This window comes from Uloborus diversus, chromosome 10 (genome assembly GCF_026930045.1).
Source record: "Uloborus diversus isolate 005 chromosome 10, Udiv.v.3.1, whole genome shotgun sequence".
NCBI classification, from domain to species: Eukaryota; Metazoa; Arthropoda; class Arachnida; order Araneae; family Uloboridae; genus Uloborus; species Uloborus diversus.
Genome location: NC_072740.1, coordinates 125,591,342 through 125,600,993, shown reverse-complemented (window position 1 = coordinate 125,600,993; position 9,652 = coordinate 125,591,342). Strand labels below are relative to the sequence as shown.

The following is a 9,652-nucleotide window of genomic DNA, read 5'->3' as shown; positions in this document are numbered from 1 at the left end:
AATATTTTCTTCAGTACAGTTATTCACTAACATCTTTTAGGCTTAACTTGTATATTTCTCAAACTTTTTTTTTTAAGAATCAGTTTATTACTGCCAAACAAAGATAATAAAGAGAAATAGTAGAAATGAGAGAGATAATGAAATGATATAAGAAGATTCACGATCCAAACTTATCAACTCTAACACTTCCCAAGTCAGTAGAAATATGAGAGTAAAACTAAATAACTGAAACGTGAGAATATCTTCTGTTAGCAGTGAAATTCTGTTACATGCTAATTTTCACGAAACTGCACAATCCATGTCAGGCTTATCAACAAAATTTAGAAACTTAAGAGAGAACCTTTACATACTCACTTATTAGTACAGTGGTTTCATTAACAAATGTTTCTACATCAATTTTCCCAGAAAATTTATTATGTTTATCCAATAAAATACAACTTTATAACAAGCACATACACAAAAAATAGTTGAAAAATTACAGCTTCTAATATATATAAAGTAAATCATTTTCCCCCCAAGAATGCACAATTTTAGGACATTCTTTTAATGACTTAAAATTTTAAAATCTATGGTAAAAATATGTACAATGAAAATGAATCCTGAAAATATAATGTTTACACAAAGTAGGATACCTTGGGATATTACTTCTGACAATAGTGTTATTTTATAACTAAGGATATATAACAGTATTATTTTCATTTTTACAACTAATACAGGGAATGAAAGCAACAAATTATCACCATCATTTAGAATACATAATTTTTGATGCCTACTGTGCGAAGCTATTCCAAAGAATCTTACCTCATTGATAAACAAAATATAATTTGTACTAAGCATTATACGAGAATATTGGAACAAACCAAGTTGTGAGAGACATGTGTATTCAATGTGTAGCATCGTCGGGGAGATCAGATACAGAGCTCGGCCTGACAGAACGCGTCTCCGACCACCTTCGAATCAGATCCACGTCTTTGGCTCCGCCTTTTTGTGCAATTATTTGTGTCGACACTGTTGATGAATCTAAACTATGACTGGAGCTAAGAGATATAGGGGCATTGCTTAATCCAGAGTCTGTTTTCGACTTGGGCCTTAAAGTATTTTTAAAACCTTCGAAAAAGTTTCTTTTACTCTTTGGGGGACTTTGCTGAGCGGGGTTTGAGCGGTTTTCTAACGAAAGTGAGTTTTTACATTGTCTTTCCGATAGTTCACTGTTTTTATCCATCGGGGTGACTTCAGAGTCTTTGGCCGCGTATGGCACTTGTAAGCTCTGTAAATGAGATTCAGGAGGTTTATCTGCCGAAACCTCTTTAGCGAGACTAGTGAGCGAGATTCCAGTACATTTAAGGTCCACTCCATCGGAGCGCAATTTTTTATCTCTGCCAGGATATCGCAAAGACTTTGAAGTGAGCGAGCTTCCTGAAGTGGCGTTTGGCAATTTGACAGATTTGTGAGCTGCAGCTGGATGGGAGAGCGTTTTTCTCAGGGATGGATTCCATTGTGAGCCTAACTCTGGAGACGATCTGAAAATTAAAAAATGTCACAACTTTATCACAAAAACATTAATTATTCACTCTGAATGCATAACTAGAATGCAATTATTGCTTGTAGATAGAGAGAAAACTCAAAGTAATATACAGGGTTACATATTATACAGGGTGTCTACAAATTAGTTGCCAATTTTGTAAGTTAAGAACTTCTGGAATATTATTCGAAATGAACCAGTTCAAAGGCAGACTAGTTGGAATATTAGCAACATTTTGGATCGGTGACATTCTGAAATGACGTCTTATTTTCATGGCGACATACTTGTAAGGCAACATTATAGATGTGATTCTATAACGCAACATTTTGACTGGATACCACACTCGGTCACTTCCTGTATTTATTTTTGAACCAAAATCAAGAATTTGTTCAAGAATTAATTTAATCGACGGAAGTGTGGCAAGAACTGATTTTCTGTTATTACTTTGAAAATGTTCCATCAGTAACTCACACTGAGCATAGGTGATGATGGAAAACTTTAACCCCCCCCCCCCCCCAGTTTCCAGTCTTACACACAACAATATATACTTTCATTTCTTCCCCTTTAAATTATATTCAACAATAGTCTTTTTAAGGAAACTAACGTGTAGACTCCCTCTATTTATATGTAAACAGAAGATATTATTTTAAGGAAGTTGTGAGAATGTTTTTGTGTACTCTTCTCAAAAAAACTTGACGATTAGCCCAACTACCGTCAGTCATGTACCGCCCCTCCCTAGAAGAGCCTCCGACTCCCACTCTCTTACCAAATGTCACCAAAGATAATTTAAAATTGCAATATTAGGACTTAGATTTTGAAAATTTTCCAGGGGAGAGCCACATAACCCCTTTTTCTGCTCTCATCTGGCCAAAATTAGGATAAAATATTTTTTTAGGGGAGAAAAGGACTGAAACTTCAAGCAATTTCTGCAATAGAGAATGGAAGGGGGGAGGGTAACTAAAAATCACTATATTGCAGCGCTTATGCTTGCCCCTCCTGAACTTGAATCCTGGCTAAGCCCATGTTTTGGAATATTGGACTATACACATAGATATACAGTCGAACCTCGTTATCACGACACCTCTGGGACTATCAACAAAGTGTCGTCATAGCCGGAGAGATGTTATAACCGGAATAGTTTAAAAATTCACAATTAAACCATTAGTTCACAATAAAGTTAGATTTAAAAAAGAAAGTAATAGTGTTTATGCTTTTAAATAGATTCAACTAATGTAAATTTGAGTTATTGGTGAGTATAACAAAAAAAAAAAAAAAGAAAGAAAAACTTCACTCATTATTTTTTTCAATTCTACAATACTTTCCAATAAGTGTTAGCTAAACTTTCGAATAACACTTTTAATCCTCCTTCCCACGAAATTATCAGCAAAAAAGAAATCAATTCAAGACTACTTTTGTCCGCAATTTGATTAGATTTTGACAGCCTAGCCCCACCTGTCGAAGGTGAAAAAAAACATTCTAATTCTTTCAGCCACTTTAGAAATGTGTATGCCTTTTCAATATAATGAGGAACTCTTATTTCTTTTTCTCTCATGGGAGAAGCTTGTAGTGACCCCCTACAGCTTAAGGTAGCTATGGTCTTTCTTTTCTCCTGCTATTTCCCTCGTCCAGTATTACAATCCACCCGCTTTGAATTCCTTTCTATTGTTCCTCTTGTCAAAGTCAATCCTGTACCTTTCAGAACTTATCTACTCGTCTCCCACTATTTGAGGAGTCATGTTTGGTCAAATCACTTGTCTGAGTCTGAATTCCTACAACAAACAATTCCAGATGTTTTCATTATTTTACGGAAAATTTTTCAATTGCAAAGAAATATTTGATCCAATCTGTGCTGCTCGAAGTGTCGTCGTAACTGGAGTTGCCCCCCAAAAAAAAACTGTCAAGAGCCACTTAACATTAAAACTGTATGGCATTAGCTCGTGACTCTGAAAAAGTGACGTGACATCCGGAGTGTCGTGAAATTCGGGTGACGCTATAACGAGGTTTGACTGTATACAAATACATATACAGGTCCCTTTGTACTGAGGATAGACGACTCTTTTCCATGCACTCACTTAATGATACATTACAATTTTAACTTTATTTCAAAAACTGTTTGCTTACAAGTCACTTTGTGTGGAACCATTTTTTAAGAGTATACAACATTCAAAAAGAAAAATAAAGAGAAAAACCTCTTTATTTGTGTCTTTCATAGCTTTATTAGCTTCTGCCTGAAAAAGATTTTTTTTCTTGTCAAAAATACATTAACAAAGACTTAATAAAAACAAACATCATTTTTTTAGCACCTTGTGCTTTTTAGAAATGATTTTTTTTAAAAAAGTAAGATGAAAAAAAAAAATAATGGATGCTTGCAGCATATCACTGGATGGGTTACTCAAGTCCTTGGTATGGGAGGTCACTTATGGGTCATTCTTCAAAAAGTGTAACTTTTCTGTCACACGACTTTTACAGAAAAAACTTTAAGAAACAATTTATTTAACAATGCTTTTTAATTTCATCAAAAATATATCTATTTAAACCTGCCAACAATTTTTCAATAATAATTTTTATTTTAGTACATTTTTAGTTCACAACATGTGGATTCTCATCTCCGTGTTATGTTGCACACCTTGTGTGACTGTTTATGTTGCTTAATAACGTATTTACTTAAAAGTATATACTTATTTATTATTTCTTTCACAAGTGTCTCAAATACTAAGTGTTTAAGTGTATTTATTTTTTTAATATTGTGTTTCAGTTCGTTTTAGTGGGATAAGAAGTCATGTCACACAATAAATTCTCACCTCCGTTACCTAAACATAAAATGCCATTCCTCATTACCACGTGGCAGTAATGAAAACAAATTTTATTTTCCATGATACAAGGGAGTCCCCTTGTTTATTTTCAGCCATAGTTGAAGTTGTGAGATTTTTGTCGAAAAACAAGGCTGTAAAAACTTAGTGTGGTTATTTTGACTTCTCACCTCCGTGAACTTGAATTTCAGGGATGTAAATTAATGTAAAAAAAGAAGTGATCATGCTTTAATATGCTTGACATGTGCAGATTGTAGCAGCGAAGGAAAAACGTATTTCCCTGAAAAATGTATCCATTAGGCCTTTATTAATGAAAATTCCTCACCTCTGTGACAGACCATATCAATGTCATTATTTGTGAGGTGAAAATAAATGATGGAGGTTAAATACATCAATGCATTCTACCACAATTCTAAATTTCCAGTATATTCTCAAATTTACTAAATACTATTTTTAACATGCATTTGAACTAAAACGATAACTACTAATTAAGTTGTACTTTAATTAATAGAGAGATTAATATTAAATTCCCACTAATCATTAAAATAGCTCATTGTTTGCACAATTAACAAAATTACTACTTTGATATTAAATTGGCCTCAATTTTTAAGCATTGAAAAAAAAATTATTTCCGTGAACAAGGCATTTTTTTATTTTATTTTTATTTATGAGTAAAATAATTGGAACTTAGCTGGGCCATTGTTTATGGTTACTTTTAGTAGGTAACACTCATGTAAGAATGAAAAAAAAAAAGAAACCAAAAGATTTCGAAATTCAAAAATATTTGCATTCAAAAGTTATGTTTTCTGGAGAATGACCCTCATAGAAATGACGTTTAGGTAGATTGCTGGTGCCTTCTGGAGAGATGCTAAGAACTTCATAATAAATTAAACTATATGATAATGCAATTGAAAACATTTCCAGATGTGAGACACAGGTGTTCAGCCTAAATTTAACATAATGACAGAGAGCTAAGTACTTGCATTGGTATGGAAAGATACTCCCTGCACTCACAGGTAGTGAAAAGAATGTTCATTTACAGTATGAATTTATGACCTCCTTTACTTCATAAATATATCTATGCGTTACTAGACAAAAGTATTGCAAGCTTGAGAAGTCAAACATTTTGTCAAGCATGGGATCCCCCAAATATCTTTTTTTTTTTTTTTTTTGATATTCAAAAGATACTTTTTACAATCAAAATGTTGAATTAGTTCAAAGGCAAGACATGATTGAGTGATTGAACATAAGTATTTATTTAATATCATAAAAAAGTGAAATAGAAAAATGTGTTCAGGTTATCAGAACTTGGAATCCAGTTTGGCTCCATTCAAATAAAATGAGATAAAGATACAATTTCAAGTTACTCCAAGCAGAAATATTAAAAGTGAGTGCAACTCAACTGAAAAACATTTTGGAACCGCCTCTTGTTTGGTTACAGTTGGCACTACTTTGGGGACGAAACCTACAAGGTTTTGCAACACTTCTTTCATTATTTCATGGCACCAAACTTTGCTTATGCCTGCTTGTTTCCTTAACCTTATTTTCTACCTTTGCACTAAAAAAATCAGTTCAATTTCAAAAATGCTATTTTTAATGGAATAATCATTTCTTGGGAATATTATCGATTCCTCAAACTTGCAATACATTTGACCAATAGTGCTATATATTTTCTCTTAGATACTGAAATAATGGAATTTAGAGAAAACTAGTTTGACAGGACCAATTTAGCAAATTTATATGGTGTGAAAAAGTGAAGAATAGAATATGTTCCTTATGCTCTCCTTTTTTGAGCTAATACATTTTATAAAATCAGTCAAAACTCAAGATTTGTTAGAGGTCATAAGAATTACTTTAAAACTGAAGCATATGATCTCTAACTGTTGAAGATAAAGATGGACCTACCCGTTTCTAATATGAGTTCCAAGAGCACTGAGTTTACAGAGGGCTAGAGCAAGTGATATTATATCAGTGGTTGTTAAGGATCTTAAAACATTGAATACACTGCTATTGCAGTGGCATATCCAATAAGAATATCAGTTACTATCCTCCAGTTCCACCTATGGTTGAAAATAAATCTTGCAGTTTACATGTTCTTTTACTTCTTTTGAAAACGTAATAGCCAAAACATGTAGTCAAAATAAACAAAACTTTATCTGCTTCATGAATGTAGCAGCAAATTCAGTAAATATTTTCAAGAGAAATAAATTTTCAATGCACTCAAAACACTGCAATTTATTTTGAATTCAAAACTTTTCAGTAAAAAGTCCAAAGATGAAAAACGAGCAATCAAGGAGAAAAAAATACATTTTGAAACAGCTTAACAAAGGCATTTAAAATATCTTGAGCCAAAGAAATAAGAAGTTCCACAAGGGAGAGTTAAGGATAAGTATTGAACTCTGATATGAGGGAATACATGTAAGAGCAAAATAAATTGAGATTTCAGTTTTACAGAGAGGTTTGTGCACATAAAAAATGTATTTTCTAATTTAACTTACTACTTTTATTGCAGAAAATTACATCGATAATTTCACTTATGATATGCATACTGTGCAATGTAACTATATACAACGCCATTATATGCACAAGGTTTTGTAAAAAAAAAAAGAAAATTCCTCTGCTGCTACGAGACAGGGTAATTTTAATGAAAAGGAAGTTCGAGTAAATTAACATTTTACATTAAATGTTGATAGAAAGAAAGTAATACTTAAAACAGCAGACAAATATATCTATTGCAGGGTAAAACATAGAACAAGGGACAGAAGAAAACTGAACACGTATCACATGCAATAACAGCTTTTTTTTTTTTTTTTCATTTTAACTTTAAACCATCAATTTTCAAATAGGATAAATCCTGTTAGAATAAAATAAATAATCAGTTTACTAGAATTTTGTTTAAAAAATATTGATTGGGGTGAGATGTAATTTGACAAGCCTATTAAGGAATGTTCTGTTTTCCTAAAATCTAGTTTAATCTTTCCCCAAATTTTAGGGCAGTGTGTCTACAGCGGTGCCAAGTGGAAATTATTACCGAATACCATCATTTCTAAACCTCTGTTTTTAAGATTATTATTTACATAATTAATTCCTGTTTTATTTTTAATGTAATTATTAATACTAAGATTTAAAATATATTAAACTACTACCTCAGAGATTAAAAGCATTCTGTAGGAATACAAAAATTTAAATAAACAGAAACATCTCCTGATTAAAAAAAAATTATTTAATTTTAAAAATATGAATCACATGGCGCTAGGAGAAAAATTTGAATAAAAAATTATTATTTTGCATGAAAGTTAAGAAACTTCTCAATTGCTTCAAATTTATATCAAGCTAGGAATTTTAAGTTTTTATATAAAACAGCTTTTAATATTAATCTATACCTATGAGAGACAAACATCCAAGAATGTGCTTGAATTTTCATGTAAATCAAGTTTGAAATAATTCATCTCATCTTGGCATAAATCAGCAGGAACTAAAAATAAGGGATCAAAATGGCAGGGACATTTTTAGATTCAGCCCAGTGATTTAAAACAAAATAAAGTTTTGAAAAATGAAAAAAAAAAAAAAAACATGCATATTCAAAAACAAATGATGAAAATGTTCAAAACTGAAAACAAAACATATAACTATCAATAAAAAAAATAAATAAACACACATATTTAGTAATCAGACAAAACAAAATGAGATTTTTTTTTTACAAGTTAAAAAGTACATAGTACAGTTTAATAATTTCAAAACAAAATATTCACTAAAGGACTGCTTATACCTCAAAAACTAAATGATATGACACACATGCTGAATTTTTCTGTTATTTAAATTCTACAATGTCTATATGAAAAATGATGAAGGCAGATTAAAAAAAGGCTTGATGCAAAAACAAAATCATGCTCAGAGATATGAGGGGTTGTTTTTAAGTTTGCGGAATGGAGGACAAGGATATTAAATAAAAATGTAATATTTTTCTTTTTGAATATATTCACCTGCAACTCTAACACACTTCTCAGATCTATCAATTACTTTGTTTATACCATCATAAAAAAAATTTTGAATCTTTCTCTGAAAAATACACTGAAATTGCTTCTTTCACTTCTTCATTGCTTATAAATTTCTTCCCACAAAGTCCTTTTTTTGATTTTGGGAAACAGGTAATAATCTCTCAGAGCCTGGTCCAGACTATAGGGTGGATGATTTATAATATCAAAACCTACTTTGTGCAGGGCAGCCGACGCAAGATGACTCGTGAACTGGAGCATTATCATGCCAGAGCAACAAACCTTTTGTCAATTTTCCTCTTCTTTTTTCTTTGATTACATCTTTTAACTGTTCTAGTATTGAAGTATAATCTTCTCCCGTTATAGAGACACCTTTATCTTTGTAATCAATCAATAATATTCCTTCTGAATCCCAAAAGATCATTGCCATGAGTTTTCCAGCCGATTGTGTCACCTTAAACTTTTTGGGAGGTGCTGTGCCTTGCCACTGCATGGAATCTTGCTTACTCAGATTCATAATAATGTACCCAAGTTTCATCCGCAGTAACAATCTGGGCCAATACATGATCCTCTTTCTCGCTACATAGGTCAGAAAATGCAAGTCAACATTTGACGCACTGTTTTTGGGCTGGTGTGAGCATTCTCGGCACCCATCTTGCAATGACTTTTGTCATGCCAAGATGATCATGCGGGATTTAAAAAATAGCTGTGTCGGATACTCCAACAATTTCTGCAATTTGTATCTTCTTCAGCGAACATCTTCCAGCATGATGTTTTCTACTTTTTCAACAAGTTCCGGAGTGGTCACATTGATAGACCGCCTTGGTTGTGGGTCATCTCCAAATGACTCTCTGTCTTGCTTAAAAAGTTCATGCCACTTATAAATCATTGTTTTCCCTGGGCAAGATTCTCTGTAAGCCAATGACATCTCTTTTATAATGTTTTGAACAGACCTTCATTGCTTAGTCAGGAACTTTAAAACGGCGGCGGCGCAGTGCGGTGTTCGATTTGTTTCATGTTTTCAGTTTTCTTCCCGACTGAGTTGCTTGATTGGCGATAGTTCAAAGTCTAACGACGCAGCTATGATAAAACGTGCCATTTACACTTATGAATCACAGAGCAGGTGACAGATGAAAATATCAACACCACCAACTTCCATCCCCTCCATTTCGTGAATTAAAAACACACCCTTGTAAATTTGATAACTCATATTTACATGCAACTACCTGAAATTATTTTAAATTTTGAGTCAGTATTTTTTTACATTAAAATAAATGTGCCCTAATTTATACTTTGAAGATATCTTTATACCTCAAAACTACATA

The 9,652-nt window shown here is 32.4% G+C and overlaps 1 protein-coding gene across 3 annotated transcripts in view; it reads right to left on the bottom strand.

The window, feature by feature from the left end:
* Window positions 1–211: 211 nt before the first annotated feature.
* Window positions 212–9,652, bottom strand: part of LOC129231759 (triple functional domain protein-like) — a 211,426-nt gene continuing 201,985 nt past the window's right edge. For 2 of the 3 annotated variants that reach the window (XM_054866126.1, XM_054866127.1), the window contains one exon: window positions 212–1,520. In XM_054866126.1, the coding sequence (XP_054722101.1) occupies window positions 884–1,520 (637 nt within the window). In that variant the 3' untranslated portion in view covers window positions 212–883. Of the gene's footprint in view, window positions 1,521–7,715; window positions 7,808–9,652 lie in introns of all 3 variants that reach the window. The other variant, XR_008581286.1, reaches the window with a different exon arrangement.